This window comes from Rhinolophus hipposideros (assembly GCF_964194185.1).
Source record: "Rhinolophus hipposideros genome assembly, chromosome: 5".
Classification (NCBI taxonomy): Eukaryota; Metazoa; Chordata; class Mammalia; order Chiroptera; family Rhinolophidae; genus Rhinolophus; species Rhinolophus hipposideros.
This window is the reverse complement of record NC_138051.1, coordinates 65,029,429-65,048,680: the sequence shown is the minus strand read 5'-3', so window position 1 is coordinate 65,048,680 and position 19,252 is coordinate 65,029,429. Positions and strand designations below refer to the sequence as shown.

The following is a 19,252-nucleotide window of genomic DNA, read 5'->3' as shown; positions in this document are numbered from 1 at the left end:
CTGTCACTTCTTACGACTTGACCTCCTTCTACACTCTGTACCCAGTTTCAGCTCTCAGATACCCAGATTTCTGGAGAAGCCAGCCTCTTTGCCTTGCTTCAAAACTGTTTCCCTAACAGCGGCCTGATGCCCAACTCAGCCTGGATCTCCAGAGTCCCCAAGTTCATACAGCTGCGACTCCAAATTCTTGGACGCGCCTTATCCTTTCCCCATTTCCCAGGGTCAGATCTCCATTCTGTTGGTCATCTTTACCAATCACTGATTACACGTGTATGTCGCATATTAAGCACCTCACATTAAAGCAGGCTCTGGGGACACGTACAGTGAAGATACACCGGTATTTGCACAAACCCAGACCTTCAAATTAGGCAGAGCACCAAGGGAGAAACCAACAGGCAAATCGGCAGCGTGGCTGCTGCTGGGACAGGATTAGGCCCAGAGAGCGAGGGACCCAGCGAAGGAGCTAAAGCGGACGGAGGGGCGGGTGGCCGTGGGGCCAGGTCTTCACCTTTCGATTCAATCACACATACTGACATTTTCATGAGTCTCCTAAGTCTAATGAAAGAAAGATTACCTCTTTAAAGACAATAATACAAAGAGTCCTGCACAAATATAGCAAAACCTTCTCATTCCATTTATATGTATAGAAATTAAACTATTACTCATAAAATATACTACTTAAATTGAGTTGCTTTTGTAGGTTAACAATGAAAAATTTCTGACAAACTATAGTTGGTGGAACTTGTCTGGGAGCTCAGTTTCTAAAAGCAGAGAAAGATATAAAGTCAAGTACATTATGTTTGTAGGAATTCTACACCTACTGAACTTTGAACAGATGACTCTTTTCTCAGAGCAACAATTTTACCAGCTAAATTTCAGAGTGAACTATTCATGAGTCTTTAAAAAGCCACTAGAGGGCAAGATAGCGGTGGACTTTCAAAGTTAGGAGACTCCAAATTAACGAAAACGTGCAAAGCATACGAAGTCACAGTTACCTCTTGTGGAATACGAAATTTGGGACAGATGAAGTAAATGAATGCCAGAGCAGAGAATTGCTCTTCCCTGAGTCTAAATCACAGGTCTCGACATTTGAAAGCAACATTAAATCACCTTACTGAAGCAAGTATTCTAAGCAGGGAGCCCTTTGCATGAAACCAGCCCATTCAAAGCAGTGTCTAAACCATCCACGTATTATTCTGGATACGTCTGAACCTGTCTTGAGTTCTAGGTCAGAACTTTTAAAGTGCATATGTATATTCCTCAATCCCCTTTCTTTTCTCCCTTTAAAAGCCATGTTCATCCAGATTCCCACATAAGACCAATTTATATTGTCCCATTATTTCACAGGCTATGAAGTCGTTCTTTTCTCAGAAATACACTAAACTACATTGATCTCACCATCCTTGTACATTTACATTTGCCAAAATGAGGGGTGAGTGGAGCAGAACAGTTATTATATGATAGAAACCGGCAAATTAATCTCCTGGAATACTAGCAAACAGCATTCAATTCTTGTGAAATCAGAATAAATGATTTCCAAACATGAAAAAAGAAAAGAATAAAAATCCTACTGTGATTTCTTTCCCTCTTCTACAGCTTTAGAAAGTTACTACATGTGGTACTGAAATCTGCATCTGGCCCTCAATGAAGTTAATAAATAATCAAATATTGTCTAGTATGAAAGGAAGGGAAATAATCAAGATGTGTATCCAACTTAAAAATGCTCTTTTACCACTAGATTTTCCTTTCTCCACATCCCATCCACATCGCTTCCATAATTTGTATTCCTATTATTAGGACTACATCCAACCCACAATTTTGCCCTTTCTTTGCACATCTGCAATCCACAGGGGAACAGGATAATGTGGGAGTAGAGACCAGGCTGCTCTTCGGAGACCTAGGGCCAGCTCTCCCCATCTCCGGGCTGAAGAAAACTCAGTGGCAGGGGATCAGCTTGTTCTGGAGATGCAAGGGGCAGAATGTCAAAGCTCCGACTGCATTTCACATCATTCCTCCAGTGCTTGTAATTCGTTTGCCCTGAAAGCCTTGGAAGCCTAATAAACTCTGCCCCCTAAGAATAAACTGTGTTTAATCTCTGCAGTTGGGTGGCAGAGTGGCTAAGAGCAGCGTGACTTTCCTGGGTAGGCTCTAGAGATGAATGGAGCCATGAGCAGCGAAGGTCACTTTAAGGACCGAGCTGTCTTACCAGCCTTAAGCCACGGTGGGCGGCAGCCATCTCCCCACATTCCCCATTCTGAAATAATCCTTTGATTATTTACTGGTTCCCAAGCTATCATTTTGCCCTGTACCTGTTCTCCTCTCCTATATTCATTCATTCTCTGCCCTTTCACCATCAACATCTTTGCTGCCTCCTCTATCTCCCTAACCCCTCTCACCCACACACCTGGGCTGCCGTGTAGAATCAGGAGAGCCTATAAAATGCACAAGGGAGCAGAAGGGGCTGAAAGCCAGCCTGCACTTAGCGCCCTGAGCCAAACACCCTGATGATGGGCTGTGTCCACCAGAGAAAGGAGGCCTTCTCCTACTGTGCACAAAACACCATCCATTCCCCAAGCCTTCTGCTCCAGGGGCAGCAACTGCCCAGAGAATGCGCCATTTGCTTATCCTTATGGACTAGGGCCAGCTCTGCCCGTCCCCTTAGCCATCACTGTGAACTAAAAAAGATGGTTCTTCCATCAAAACAATTCTTTTTCAATTACCTTTGATAAAAATATTTTAAGGCATGATATTAGATTAGTATGTCTTTTCCCGTGGACAAAGAGTTCCTCTTTAAGTCAAATAGCTGTTTTTAACTGAAATAAATGAATAAATAAAGGGTCTTGGGTAATTCCTGGCTCATAGTCACATGTAAGCACCAACTAAATATTAGATGTTATTACTCATACTTTTTAAAGTGTCATTCAATGCTGGCTGTATCTAACGACGCAAATACTTTTAACAGTGATGTGAGGGAAATCTACCTTAGGTGAATGAAGAGGACAAATTCTGATCCAGATCCAGCAGCAACTGCTGGGATTTGGAGAAAATAATCAATCGCAGCTGCAACATGTATTTAATTAAAGCCACAGCAATGAAAAGAACCCCTTGCTATGAAAATTAAATGAGGTGACATCGATAGAAAGCTTCGAGCATGATATAGCAGAAGCTCCATTAACTTTTTTAAAAAGTTAAAGGAGGCAGAAAAATTCAAAAGCAGTTCAAGACTAAAAAAGAATAACAGCCTAGGGCCATTATGCATAAAGGAAATGCACCCTAATACAAAATGACTGTTATTCAAGTCAATGATTTCTTGTTCCATGTCCTTTGTGGGAGGGATGAGGCTGGGAGCAAACCTGCACTGAGTTCCTCCATGGTTGCCATACATTATCAGGATATGTACATTAAGCTCTTACAATTCTATTAGCTGAATGCTGTTACTCCTCTTTCTTTAAAAAAATAAAAAAAGGGAAAGAAAGACTGATCCCAAGGGAGGACATAACCACCCAAAAGACTGATAAAATCTGAGTGCTTCTATCATCAACTATTTATAAAACTCATCTATATTGAATCACTCATCCATCCACTGATGGTTTCAGAGAGCTGAAAGCATCCTTTGGTATCATTTTCCTTTGCTCATCTACACAAATGCCACTGAAGGAGAACTCTTAAAAATAGTCTCTGGTACCCATGGGTTTGTGTTTCAGACTCATCCTTCTAGTTAAAGGTCCTGTTATCTTAGCACCTAAAGACATTTGGCAGAAGACACTCAATCCCAACTTGGGATCTGACAAACAGAAGTCTTCTATAACTTGTTTCATCAAAAAGAAATGATTATTCCTGAGCAGGAATATTACTGAGCATGTGGGTAGGTGGAGACGGGGGCATTGAAAAAAATGTGTGTCCATTTCCAGATTTTTGCTTCAACAGCTAGCAGGCAAACGCTTAGGCTCTGTCACCAACACCACAGGTCCTGGGCAAGCTGAGACTGGTACCCACCTCAGGAGCTCCGTGACCTCCTCTGGTCACCTCCCCGTAACCTGCTCCATCACTCCTGAACCTGGTGGCCTGAGCTGCTCCTTTTCATGTCTCGGGCTGAGCGATCCTCCTGGGCCCAGATTCTCCTTAGGTGGCCTTGCCTCTCTTTCTCAGTTGCCTAAATTAAGTGTTCGACATGGAATTTGTTTTTTGTTGGGATAGAAGCCTCAGGTGTAGCCAATGAAATGCAACTTCAGCTTCCTAGAAAGCACGGCCAGGTGTGAGGGTGGCTCTGTTTCGGTTCTGTTTCTGTGGTTCATGCCACAGAATCACAGAGGGCCTAACTGTCGTCATATTTATAACCTAGATTGTATGCGCCTCTTCTCCTTCACATCACTGTTACAAGAACAAGATCACGTGTTTCTGAAAACTCTGAACAAACAGAATGTCTGTATAACTTGAACTATGCGGCTGTATACATCTTCCAGAAAGCCTTACAGGACTTTGGGTTTTAGTCACCAAGGCTGGAACCACTGGGTGATGCTTCTTCCTTACGAGGCCCCATTTGCCTGGACACCTCCTTCAGCTCCTCCCACCCTGGTGAGGGCTATCTACCAATTATTATGTACAGACCTGGATTTTAAAGCTGTGCTCCCACGCAGTCCTCTTCAGTCAGGGCAGATTTCTCCCTCCCTCCTCCTCCCTTTGCAACATCATACTTTTAAAAAAATTTCAAGCCAAAAGAGCGAAGATACTGATTTTTTCATCTTGTGGTTTTGGCAAAATAGACAATCAGTACAGGAATCCCTGTATCCAGTATTGTCCTTTTATATAAACTGTTATATAAATTCCAAAACGTAGGGGACTGCCTGTTTTCTGGGTGTTTTTCTGGGGTGAAAATGTTGATGTTTTTCAGAAGAAAACTGTAGCTACATGCTGTGTCTTATAGCTGTTGCTTCAAAACTATCATTTTGTTTTCAGTTATTTTCCCCAAATATCAGCTTCTAGTCAGACTGTCATCTGTGTGTCCAACAGGGAAACACAGCCCTGCCCTTGCTCCTCTGCACAAATGAAATTAACATGATTTTAAAGCTGCAGAGAGTGCGACCATTATCCCGTAGTGCAGTCGGCCTGGTACTGGGGACCATGCTGTCACGGGGGTCAGCACCTGGGACACATCTCTGGGTGCTTCCTGGTCAGCCCCTTAGGAAGAGACCAGAAGCAAGGAACAAGCTGCAGCTCAATGTCTGCAGCCAGCAGATAAGAAACATGTTTGGGGGGAAAGGAAAGTTCTCAGGGTGTACTGTTAGCTTACTGTTTATCTGGACGGCTTGTGATAGGTCTCCCATGACAAGTAAGTGTCAGCAGAACACTTAAGTGATCTGTTCTTGCCATGAGATTTTTTTGATCCAGAGCTGCTTAAAGGAGCCCGTACCCATTCAAGACACAACAAGGGACTCTCCCTGTATGGATGTCCATGACCTCAAAGGCGTTGCAGAATAGGGCATGGTAGAAACATGTGGAAATAAATCAATCGAAATGAATAAAATGAATGTATGTCGTGTTACTCTTCAGTTGACTAACATAAGTATGATTTCCCCCATCTATTTTTCTGCTTTTAAATTGGTTACAGAAATGGAAATTGAATAATTGATCAGTCAAAAATCGCCTATAAACAACAAATGAGTCCTGGGAGGAGGGTGAAGGAGCCTCTAATGAGCATCTGGCAGCTGAGAGACCTTGAGTTGACTTCCTTACCATCCTGGCTGTTCCAGCCTGTTCAAGATTGATGGAGGGGTTGCTGAAGAAGGTGAGATATGACGGGATAGCTGAGTCCTAAGAGGGAAAACAAATCATCCTGTAGTTACTGGGAGAGGGAAGGATGATAAAAGCATAAGGACCTGAACATTAAAAACAACTGGAATGTTAAGAATTGAAAGCACTTTTTAACTTTCTGCAAGTCAATATTAATGTAAAATTAAAAATCTCCAAAGAATTAAGAGATATGGATACCCAAAATGGCTTGTATCTGAAGATACTTTCACTTCTTAGGAATCTGTTTACTATTAGAAAAGGTGAAGGGAAAGAAGGAGAGAAATCAACGTAGTCATGCCCAAGAAAGTGTAAGGACCAGTCATCTTATAAAGTCCAGACCAGAGCAGCTCAAGAATGGTGTCTGCTGCTTTAATATGCACATAGCATCACATGACGACCTGTTCATTTTTATCATCTTTGAGAACTAAGCTCTCATCACATATAATTTTGACAAAATTTCCTGGGTCTGTGAACCACAGTGCATGCTTCAGATGCACTAGTTTCAGACCAACAGCTTTGTGTAGCTTAGTCTATAATCTTCTAGGCAAATCAAATACTCGCCTTCTCTCTCCCTCTCTTCTTCCTTTCCCCCCTCCTCTTATTCCTGTTGTTTTTCCTCCTTCTCTCCTCTTTTTATTTTCCTGTTCCTCCGTTTCCTCCAACTCCTTCTTTTCCTGTCTCTCTGTCTCTCTCTGTCTCTGTCTCTGTCTCTCTCTCTCTCTCTCTCTCTCTCGCTCTCACACACACACACACAGTCTTAGATCTGATTTTCTAAACGTATTACCCATAAACACAAAGCAAAATAACATTTCCATCTCTTGGGAAAAATAAAGGAAAACTTCTGGGAGGTAGAAAGGTAGGCAGCAATAAATTAGCCTCAAAATTTGGCACAACACATTAACTTCTATACAACAGAAGGTTTCTACACAGTCCTCGAAAATGTCCAAATTGGCAACAGTTGAAGGAGTAGCAACGTTGGTTACACCACCAATCATTTTTATTACTGCCAGATCCACCTGGAATAACTTCTCTGCTCTACACCATAAAGGTATAAAGAAAAAAGAAAATAAAATTCTTGGCTTATATTTTAAACATTGGACTAATTCTGCTTGAGTGAACATCAGAACAGGAAAAAAAGAAGAAATCTCTAAGTGCAAAAGCAGTTAGCTGTTAAAAAAAGAAAAACATGAGATAGCATTCTCTGAAAGGACATGTCCCAGAAAATAAGGAGAGAGCACGGGTCCTGAAAGGGCCAAAGGCAGGGACAGAAGCAGTAGACTCATTTATGAGACCGCTGGGCTACGGAGTCAGACGACACAGAGCTCCAACTCAGCTCTGCCACTTCTCAGCTGTGTAATATTGGGCAGTTTCTTCACTACGCTTACTTTTTTTATCTATGAGACAGAGATAGGTAGAATACCGACTGATAGGGTGGCCGGGAGAAATTATGCGACACGGTGAAGCGCGCTTATTATTGATGTGCTTACCTGGCAAATGACCCTAAATAAATAGGAGTTCTTTGTTAGCTGGGTGAGCGAGAGCTTGAGTACACAAATAAGTGGTGGCTAAAGGCTACACGAGGTGGCGACGACCACCACCGGTAAAGGAGAGGCTGAAGGGAGACGCAGAGCTACCACGGAGAAATACAGCCACACAGACCAAAACAGCCTCAACCAAAGAGAACAGAGAGATGCCAACCGAGATGTTACAACCTCAGAGGTTAGACAGTGATCAAATAAATAAATTGCCTTTTTCTAGCACATGTGTTTTTGTGTTTTGTTCTTCCTGTAATGAAAAATGTGTCTAGCTTTCAGTGTGGAGCAGAATCACAGGGTATCAAGTGTTTTCTTCAATACAAATGTCAAAAATGACGCACATGAAAGGCATCTGGTGCAGTGAGGGTGTGTTGAGAACGACCCCGCCTCAGCTGTCAATCACAAGGTGGCTGCGGTGGAGGCCTGGCCAGGCAGGATCTGGCACCTCTCCCCCCTACCCTCAGGGGCCCCATCAAAGCCAGGGAAGTCCTCCTCACAATACTACGCTCACCTGCGCACCCGTCAAGTTCACGGGAGCAGAGGACTAGCTGGGTGCAGCCCTGCTGCAATACTTAAAGCTGTGCGGACCTGGGCAAACCCATCACTGTGCCAAGGCCTGTGTTTCCTCATCTGTGGTAAGGGGAGACACATTGCTAATAGTTCCGTCTCACAGGACAGTTATTATTGTCCAATGAGATGTGTGTAAAACTATGAAGCAGCAAAAGAATCTAAGGAATTCTATGATTAGAAACAACAATCTATTTGGAAACACTTCCCTTAATGTATTTAATACACTATTCCTCGTACAGCAAATGCTTAAACAAACAAACAACTTCCAGAACCGAATTGAGATGCTGACAAAGAACTGGGTAACTTAGGATATGTTTGGAAATGATTAAATTCTTCAATTATTATATAGGTGAGTACAATTATTCTTAGGGACATTGTAACACTGCATGCTAATCAGCCTCAGGAGAAGAACTGTCAACAGCTCATAGCCAAGAGCCAACTGTCTGCTGGGTAAGTAAATGCCTTAAGAAACTGAATTAGCTTTTTCAGAGGAGCCAGAAAACTGAGGCCTGATGCCATGAATCTTAAAAGCAAGGGAGCTCTGAACTGGTCTGCTGCCTGGAGAGTTATTCCTTTCTTCCCTCTGAATTAGATTAAAATGAATGCCGTTACAATTGCCTTATAACTACTGCCTAGCTGTGTTCACTGAGAAACTATCATCAAATGTATGAAAACTCAAGACACTACAAATAAGACAGAGAATTATACATTTGAGAAAATTGATACCAATTATGTGAAATATCTCTGCCTTTAGGAGCAAGTATGTTTGCAGCAGAAAACAGCCTATGTCTTGTTGGGTATGACGATGTGTCTTTTACAAAATAACAGTCTTACCTGAAGATCCAACACTACCAGCTCACACTCTGCTGCATAACTTAGCTTAATGTAGTGTTATAAAACTTGGAAGTGAATCTAGAGAACAAGATTGAACATAGGGTAACTCCAAATTGGCTTAGAAGGCAGAAAACAAAACAGAAAGGAACTTAACAAGTAACACTAAAACCAAATAAGCCCAACTGAGAGTGTGATTCCAAGGCCATCAACAGCCTCCACCCTACCCCAGTCAAGAGCCCACACACATACAAGAAACCCAAACAAAATAAAAGATGAATTATTTCATGGGTACATAAAAAGCAAATGCATCAGCAACTGCATACATTTTTTGTTTTTATTTTTCCATAATGCTGATTAAACAATGAAGGAAAATTAAATGGTTCCCTGAAAGCTCAGAGTTGACTGCTTTGCAAGATATGAACCAGATTAAGCAAGTTCTCCAGTAGTGTTGACATGTATTTCCCATATTAAAAAAAAAAAAAATTACAATAGCACAAATGTGACATATATTCCGCAATGTGAAGTGTGACTATTAAATAAAACTGCATTTCTATAAGCCACTGCAGTGTCATTACTTTGCAATCACCCTATGTATGTTTTCAGCTACTGACAGATACTCACAAACCTTAGGTACCTAAATTCCATGGCAATGGTGACAGTGACAAGAGCTGACAGGTGTAATTAAACAACTGTGAGTTCAGTTAAAGTTTTTATTTGCAAAACTGAGCTACATTTCAAGACTCTAATTCTTCAGACCCAGTTAATTTTGAAAATGAAACGCTCTGTAACTCGTGTTCTGCTACCAAAATGCAGATTTCAGTTAAAATATTTCAGTTTAATGCAAACATGAATTTTTCAACAACTGATTTATGTTGTTTTGTTTCTGATCAATTCTTTTAGTCTTGGTTCATGAACTCCTGTTTTTTAAAAGCTATAAATGAGTCAAATCTAGAAAAACAAGGATTGTTTCCTTCTACGCACCTAGTTGAGGAAAGCGAAAATGTGAATCATGTGAAAAGAACACCAAAATATATTCACTAACAATGTAATCAGCAACATTTCCCTTCAGTTGTTTCTTTCTGTGGGCTGTTCTGCTACACAGCAATAGTATGAGAGGGCATCCAGCCCCACGCACCCTCTCCTGAAACCCCTCTGTACTCCATGCGAAGAAGGGTTTAGCCTGCAAGATACATTACAGTCTATCACTACAGAATTCTTTCCTACTGAGTACATAGACTTTCGAGGGTTAAGAAAGAGAACAAATGTTGAGTGTTAAAATAAATAAAACTGATAAAGCTCTGTTTGGACATCATCTATATCACCAAGTGAGACTGTTACAAGGATAATCATAATTTTGTGATTCAGGCATGAGATGGGCTTCTGGAAGCTAAGTGAAAAGCAGATGTTAATTACTGATTCTTCCTCTTCTCAAATTATGGATCATTCCAAAATTTTCAAAATATAGGTGTAAGTGAAACAGTTACTAAAATTCTGAGCGCCTCTAAATTAAAAAACAGAAAAAATCAGAAGAAAAGGTGATGTTCAGATAGAGCATAACCCCCTGCAATCAATCGCCTGCGGTCCTGAGCTCACCTGTCAAAGCTGGTAACACAGCACCGTGTTGTTTATTTCCTTGGTCACTTCTCCCCAGGCTGTGAGCCCTGAGGGTAAGACCTGTCATAGTCTATCTACCCCCAACATCTCACCCAGGTCCCTGATACACCACAGATGGGCGCCCAAATCTGAAAGGACACCCTCTACCTGGCATTTACCGTTTTCAGTGTTCCACCACTTCCCTTCCAACTAACCTTCTCTCCTGCTAATCAAACATGGTACCTCAAAATGCTGTTTTTGTGCCCCTCAGTATATGAATATCTCACAGACGCAAAATGTATGTTAAGGACTCCACCAAAAAGAGTTGAATAGCTATCTCCAAACTCCAGGGTTGCTGTACCCACCAGCCCCCTCCAAGGCTGTGCCTGATACATACTTGCAACTGACTCCAAGGTCAGTTCCCTCTAGGACATGTGGGTCTGAATCCTCTTCCTACCAAGAGAACAAACCAAGAAGAAACCACTTGGAAAAAATTCATACCACTGGACACATTCAGAAAGACTAGGAAGAGGAAAAGAGACTAAAAATGAGGATATTCTACAAAAGCAATGACCATGGGTATGTTAGCATTTGTGGATATCCCGAACAATATTTCCCAAACCCAATCAATCCAACTGGAGAGTGCCATTAACATCCAAAAATGAATTCAGAGAAAAACCAGCATCATTTCCTGTCCCAGACTCATCGTGGCACCTGTGAAAATCATAGCATAGGGCTCAATGGTTCCCAGCCCTTTTCCCCACTGCCTCACCCCCAAACCCTCTGCCCCTAGAGGCAGAGTCCCATCTCTGCTGGCTTCCCCAGACCTTGAGCCAAGGTGAGAAAGCAAGAAAAAATTTCTGTCTCTGCATCCCAATTAATTTAAGAACATACTTCCCTGTAGATGATCCAAATTTGGAGTCTGTGCGTTTTACTGAATGGTGTCATAGTGATATTAGGACAAGCCTTGTAAATGAGTCCTTAAAAATTACCACTGCATGAGGCACACATTTGTCATTCAGAAAATTCACATATCCCCCAGGAGCAAACCAGCTAAATAAAACTAAGCTTTTTGCTGTCATCATCTTACCCATTATCAGTAATGCTCACACTGAGCCCTGCTCTTGCTGTTTCAACCCCCGTCTCTACAGCAGGCTTCTTGACCTCACTCCCAAACTCATTTTTTGCCCTCCTCCATTCTACCACAATTAATTCTTCCCTTCATCATCAAACGGCCAAACTTGTAGGCTCTTTTCTCTTTTTTTCACTTAGATTCTCTGCAATCCGGCCTTTGCCCCTCTCTCTCTGGGTACTGCCCCACGGTACACAGTGGACCTGCCCTGAGCCTCCCTTGCTCCCCTACGTATCTCTGAGCGCGCCCTCTATGCCCATAAAGTATGCTGCTCCAACAAGCTCATTCCCTTCTAGATCTCCTTCTGCCTCTACCAAGCAAAACTTTTGCCTGGGGTCAAAAGGTGGGATACAAAACAAATATGAAGGTAATTCATGATGATACAAACTGTAACTTCCTCCACACATGTTGGAGGAGAACAGATATCATTATCCAGTCTGTGTCTCTACTTCCTGAGGAGGTGATGGAGGTGATAAAGATGTCTCCTAAGGCCAGAGTTCACATTCTTTATAACCAGGCAGTCTGCCTGTAGGGGCACTTTCCAGTTTTAGGAATAATTCTAAAGCTGGACTAAGGTCAGTAAGAAGAACGAAAGGCAATGACTGGCAAGCTGCAGGTCTGGGCAGAGGCACCACCATTCACTTCCAAGCCAGGGCTCCTGAAAAGGCACGTGCAGCATATGTACCCAGAAGTTCCTCTGGACTCTGCCTTCCGATCTGTCTTTCACCCCCAGCACCTCTGGTTCATCTGGCCATTGGGCTCAGCTTGATTTCTTAGGCATGGCGCGTGCCTCCCCTCTCCTGCAAGGCAGGTGTGTGCTCAGCCCCGGTGTATGTGCTGAATCGGGACATTGGGGCATACGTCCCTGTCCTGTTCCAGCCTCCAGGATGTCTGCAGGCAAGGAGGCACTGAAATAAAACTAAGAGTCATGGTGAATCTTACCGCTCTCCACAACAGCTTCACACAGTAACTGCATGAGCTTGCCACCTGGGTGACCATTTCAAAGTCAGACTCCTCTTCCTCCAAAAGGAGATGAATAAGGCAGCATCAAGGAGCTTCACTTGTCCTCAGGAAGCCTGTTACCCACCATCCCTTCCTCACCTTATATATTGTTTCTTCCAACTCCCCATGGGAGCTCAGCTGAACCTACGTGGGTCAGGGTTCCAGGCACACAGCCTCACCCCTGGGGACCCGGGGGCCCAGCCTGCCAGGGAAGTGAAGAAGGGATCCCTGACAAGTGGCATCTGGATCAAGGTTTCTTAAGGAGCAGAAACTAAGGGTCTATGCGCTACTGAAAGTCGGCACTGCAAGAAAGCTGAGGGGGAAATAGCGAGAATTACTTCAGTGTGAATAAAATAAGAAATGTAGGGTAGAATTTTAAAAATCGGTTATGCTCAGGACCTACCAACGTGGGAGAATGGTTTGTTTTAAGGACTTCAGATACAGACCCCCAGTTTGTTTGAACACATATTTAAACGTCTTAAGAAAACTGTATTTCTATCCTGTTTTTCCTCCAGTGATTTTACTGCCTGACTCTTCAGTGGCATCTACAACTAGTTCTGTTTTTTGGCTCCCCTACCCCCTCCAACAGTAACCACCAGACCTATTCCTAGCACCTAACAGGCTCCTCTTAATACTGTGTTGCTGACTAAATGAAGATCCTAGTCTGTGATTTGACTTCAGGTTTATTTCAATGTCCCCCAGAATTATACTTCCACTCCTGAGGGAAAGCCAGCATGTATGTGTTTATGAATGCTGAATTTTGATAGCATGGATTTTTCCTTTAAAAAAAGAAAAAGAAGTGACCTAGCTACATCTATAAATAAATTAAATAAATAAATAAATGGGACTTTTTAATAGTATCCCCAGCCCACCTCCCACTTGGAATTCAGCCATCTGGCAAAATTACCACCTGGAAACCACAAATACAAAAATAACACATTTGTTTAATACTTTTATAATAAAATTTCCCTAAAATTTTGAGATAAGTCAAATGCCTATCATATTTACATCCACCATCCATCCACCCCCCCCAATATGTAGTTCTCACTAGATGCCAAGTACTATCTATGATTAGAGCTGAAGATACACATACATCAATAAAATACGTTCTCTACCCTAACAAGGTTTGAAAACATCTGAAAATAAACACAAAATACAAGACGCTCTATAAGATACACACTAAGCACTAAGTGAGCATTTAACCCAGACTGTGGATGTCAAGGGGAAAGAGGTGGCAACTTGAGGGCAGGCTTCACAGGAAGTGGCAAGCCACAACAACGCTGTGACATCTCAACTCAGAGGCCCACCTACCAACCCAAAAACCCAATTACACCGTGGTCCCATAACGGTCTTCCAGTGGTCACAACCAGCCAACTAGCAACTATGTGACTAACATATGGTAGTATGTGACAAACCAGACGTTCTTTATATGCACTTCCCATTTCATCATGCATAATAAAAAGATGTGTGTTCTCAAGGGTTGAAATTTAATAAAAAAAAGTTACTGCTTCAACAAGTGAAACTGCATTTGTTTTTTTTTAACTGCAGGTGCTCTGCTCTGTGGCAATGGAGAACAAAATGACTACAATTTGAGACTCTGCCTTGATTCATACCAAGGTGGCACAGTGTTATCCACCATGAATGCAAATGTCAACATGGAGAGAAAAGGCAAACGCAACAGTTTCCTAACAGCCTCTCTTTCTCTTCTACACCTTCCTGTCAAATGGAACTCCTTCTAATTCTGTGCCTATCTCAACAGTCATTTCGTCTCTCCTTGTCCTGCCCCTTCTCCCCACCCTGCAATTTATCATTCACATGTTGGATGTCATCTCTTCTGGAAAGCCCTCTCTCACTCCCTCAAATCCAGCCAGGGTGCTCTGCTAGGCCCTTCCATAGCACCTGTGCACTGTGGAAAGTAAGGAGCTCCTAAGAATCCTTTCCCCACTGGCGTCTCCGCCCCATCCTGGCAGACACTGAATAATGATTCTTTCTTTTCTCACAAGACTGACTCCTAACCTGTTCAAGCTCTCTCTGTAAAGCTGGTTGGTACAACTTGACACACAGCACTTCGAGTGTCAGCACCAGTACCATGCCTGCCATGCAAGAGGAATCTGGCGTTTACTGCCTCTGTGTCTGCAAAAGACGAGAGTGCCAGGTTTGCCTTTGAGTCCTAGTCCTCTGACAATCCCCAATGTGCCTGTCATCTGGACAAGGGTCCAGACTCCCATCCAGAGAACAGGCATGATGGCCATCTCCCCAACACAGCCGACGGCAACAGGGTCCACTCCTGGTCGGGGCCGCTGCTCTGTACTAGTGAACCCTCTGTCCTCTGGCCAGACAAGAAAGGGCTCAGCTGTCTTGACAGCTGCCCCCCTTCCCCCCGTTAGCCGGCACTAGAGCCCACTGGAGTGATGGCACGCCAGCTCTTACAGCAATCTTCTACCAGCAGTTGCACCACCCCTTTTCCACAATGGGTCTAGGTGACATTAAAGCTTAATCATGTTTTATCCACACTGTGATACTGTGTTTCTATGGAAATAGAATCTGCTGAAGGAAAATGAAGCTGCTAGGAAATCAGTCCCTATTCCTAAGGCGTCCGACACTGTTATGTTCTACATGGGACTTCTGATTTTCTTGCTAGGACCTCCTACCAAACTATAAATTCCTGGACGGTAGGGAGCATAAAGTCCCCAGTACTTACCACAGCACCTGGAATACAGTAGGTGCTCAAAACCTATCTGCTGAGGCAATTAAATGAGATCACGTATATAAAGTTCTTAGCACAGTGACTGAGACACAGTCAGGCACCAACAGCGGAAGCTGCTCTGATTTTGATATCACAACGACAGCAATATTAGGGTTTACACAGAGATTATTCAGTAATTTTTTGCTCTACTGGCCTCGTTGGCAATGTGCAAAGAATATTTAGTAGGATCTAATAATCTTGGCATGTGTCCACGGGCCTTAAGAAATGACGTAGTTCATGAATCTTAAAACCCAATGTTTGCTCCCTCTTGAATGGTAATTTTTTTGTTGTCGTTATTAACTTCTACGTCTTCCCAGGATTTCACTGCAGACACACAATTCAATCCCCATGTAATCACTGAAAACTAAGGGCCCTTATTTGCTAACTTGTTGAGCACATTTTCATTAGGCACAGCCAACAAGCTTCGAGGCACTACAAGTCATTCTCACATAACATGCAGCAAAGCCTCTGAGGACAGCAACAAGTTTAATAAAAGGAGTGGCAGTGATCTTGGAATTCCAGAAAACACTTGACAACGTTCCATATCAAAGGTTAACAGCCAGTGTATGAGAGCCATAAACTGAGAAGGAAATTGGTATCAGATTGATAAAACACTGAACAGCAGGAAACAAAGAAAACGTTCAAGGAGGAAAGAGAAAAGTCATAGAACAACACTACATGGGCTAGTGATGAATTCCAGGATTTTTATGTTATTTTAAAACATCTAAAGGGAAACCACTTTGTGTATTCTAGAAATGTAGAGCCCCTAGAAAAACAAAGTGGTCTTTAATGGAATACTGGAAATAGAAATATCACATGCAGCCTAGCATATGAAAAGAGTCATTTACTGAATTCTGAAAGGACAACACACTGGCGCACTTGGTGTGACCAGAACAGTGATGCTAAACTAGAAGGCAGCACTTAAAAGTTTTATCGAGTCTAATCTACTTGGTGAAGGGGAATGTTCTACGATAAGGGCAAGCAGAAGAGATTTTTACAAAAGAATAACAAAAAAAAACTTTCTTGAAAGGGAAATGGAAGGGAGATATGTGCAAACCCACATTCTAATATAACTTTTTGTTTTCCGCTGATTAACTCTGGTAACAAGTCACAACCAATCTATTTCAATCAAGTAAGGAAAAGTAATTGGAGGCACTGACCCTGTAATCAGAAGACCAGAAGTTCCTGTAGTTACCACTTGTTCTAATTAGGTCACTTCCTACAGCAAGCACCCTAGTAAACGAGGTGTGTCACTTTAGTACTCAACCTTTGCAAAAGAGAGGAAACGGAATAGCTGCCATGCTTCCCGCTGGGAAACATTTGGTTGCAAGCTAACTACTATCGGTAGGCTATCGATGGTCTTTTCATGCATCAAAATAATGGTTACTGATTAGTCCACAGGAAAAATAATCCAATTCTTCAATGACTCCCTTAAACACCCATGGTACTTACTAGAATAGCCTTTAATTTTAACTGCATTTAATTAAGCACTCCCCTCCCTCTCCCAACTACTTTCTAATCCTAATATCCAGCACCCAGCACGGGGGGTGTCCCCGGGCACAGTGGCCCTCCAACAGCCATCAGAGGTCCTTGCAAGCATCTCCTCGGAGTGTTGGGGTGCTCCCTGGGAGCACCAGCCATGTCCTCAGCTTCACATGAATACTATTCAAAGCTACAAAACTTTATTTACTTTTGAAACCACTGAACGGTTTTGTCCTTTGTTTTTAATACAAATTTTATTGGGGAATATTGGGGAACAGTGTGTTTCTCCAGGGCCCATCAGCTCCAAGTCATTGTCCTTCAATCTAGTTGTGGAGGGTGCAGCTCAGTTCCAAGTCCAGCCATCGTTTTCAATCTTTAGATGCTGGAGGCGCAGCCCACCATCCCAGGTGGGAATCGAACCGGCAACCCTGTTGTTCAGAGCTTGCGCTCTCACCACATGAGCCATCGGCTGCATGAATGGTTTTGCTTTGTAAGTATTCACTTTAATTTTCCATTGAATTATTTACCTTTATCTATGCTTCCAAGTGTCCTTCCGTCCTGCTGTTACAATGGAGGAGGGTTTTGTGCTGGCCGCTCCTCCTGCTTTCTCTAGGATCTTAATCAATTTACCCCCTTCTCGGTATTTTCAATCTCCCCTTCCCTGCAGGCTCATGACAGCATTTAAGCACGTTCAAGAATTCCATGTTAAACAAAACATATGAATAAACCCTTCCTTGACTCTATTCCCTGACTAATGTCACGCTCTCGTCTCCTGGTCACAGTCTAATTACACGAGTCCCCTATGCTTGCTCTGTGTCATCACTTGCCCACAGGTCATTTGATCTATTGTCTCCCCAGCCCCCAGCTCTCCATGGTAAGATCCCGCATGACCCTCACACAGGGAAATCTCAAGGGGCTTTTTCAGTCCTCTCTTTGCTCGACCTCTTCACAGCCTCGGAACCTGCTGCCTACTCCCCTGGTCTTGAAGCACCCCCAAATTCTTTGCCCACCTTCTGGATCCTTCTTCATAGGCCCCTTCCTCTTCTTATCAGCCTAAAAGTTCTCTCCAGGGGCAAGCTGTACTCTCTCTTTCTCTAACACTATTTTTGGGCCAATAACTCCCTAATGTTGATGAATCTCACGTCTGAACTCCAAACCCATACATCTCACAGCCTTCTGAACATCCACACTGGTAGGTCTCACAAATGCCTCAAGTTCAGCATATCCAAAATGGAAGTCATCTTCTCCTATCCTTCTCCACCCCCCAAAATAAAAAGACCCTGGTCCTCCTGCAGGATCATGCCACCCATCCATGTCTTCAAGTCAGAAGCTCGGGAGTAATCCTAGTCTCATCCTTGTTTACTAGCCACATTGATCTAAGCTTCTGATTAATCTGCACGCATCACTCTAATCCGTCTACTTCTCTCTGTTTCCATTTCCACGGCTCAGTCTAAACATCACATCCCCTTGCCTGTATTTCTGCAACAGCTTCTAACAGATCTCCAGCTAGTCACCAACCTTTGACATTCTTGATCATTTCTGCAAAGCCAAAGTGATTGCCAATGTGACTGTTCTAAATGGCAATTTGATCCCATCAGTCCCCTGCTGAAGGAGACCTAATGCTGGTCTAATATTCGGGGCTGATAAGTCCTTTTGGGGGCTCGGCTCTGCTTATGGCTCAGGTCTCTACACCTAACCCCTCGGGTGGCAGGAATCACCACCATCTTCCCTTGCCACAAGACTTTGCACTGGCTCTTTTTTCATTCTACACATTCTCCAGCTTCTTTCTGTCCAGCTCCCCACTTAACAGACTTAACTCCTTATATCTTTCTTCAGAAGTCTCAGCTGAAAAGTTGCTTTCTATAGAGGCTGACTTTCTCTACTCTCCAGAGTAGGGTGGGAGCACCTGTTATATCCAGTCATAATCCTTTTCAGAAACAACACCCATAATTACTTGTATGATCTTACACCAGACTTCAAGGTCGACTAGGATGAAGACTGGGTCTATCAACAACAGCTGGCACAGTACGGGTTCCCTTAGCAGGTGCCCAATGAATCTTTGTTAAATAAATTATAAAGTCAGTCAGCGGCCTCATGTTTTCACTGTTTCACAGCATTTTGAATAATTGCTTTGCCCTTCATTGCTTGACTCTGAGAAATTAAGCATTAATGTTTTTATAATAAATTAAATAATTCCCAGGAAAAAATGTTTACAGATATAGAGGACATCTATATACATATACACAATACATCATATATATGTATATGTATATGTATATATATAAATGAGACAAATAGATATATGTTATACACAACATATCAAAACATTAAAATCAGAGATCTGAAACCCACCTACCATCCTCCCTGTTTTCTCTCAATTAGAAAAAAATGCTCTCATCCTTCCTTTGATTCTCACTCAGCCTGATGCTAGGGCCCACTTGAGCCCCCACCTCATCATCCAGAAAACCAGATTATTTATTCACAGATTATTGATGTGCTTAAGTTACAAAGTTACTGTTCTTAGGAGAGCAGCCATATTGTTAAATTATGAGACTTTGTAGAGCAGAG

General features: G+C 42.7%; 1 protein-coding gene across 3 annotated transcripts in view; it reads right to left on the bottom strand.

Annotated features, from left to right (window-relative positions):
* PELI2 (pellino E3 ubiquitin protein ligase family member 2) overlaps positions 1–19,252 on the bottom strand; it is a 159,998-nt gene that overhangs the window by 60,190 nt on the left and 80,556 nt on the right. For 2 of the 3 annotated variants that reach the window (XM_081047403.1, XM_081047405.1), the window contains exon 3: positions 5,734–5,811. The exons of the other annotated variant lie outside the window; for it this stretch is intronic. In XM_081047403.1, the coding sequence (XP_080903529.1) occupies positions 5,734–5,811 (78 nt within the window). The remainder of the gene's footprint in view (positions 1–5,733; positions 5,812–19,252) is intronic. 3 annotated transcript variants of the gene reach the window in all.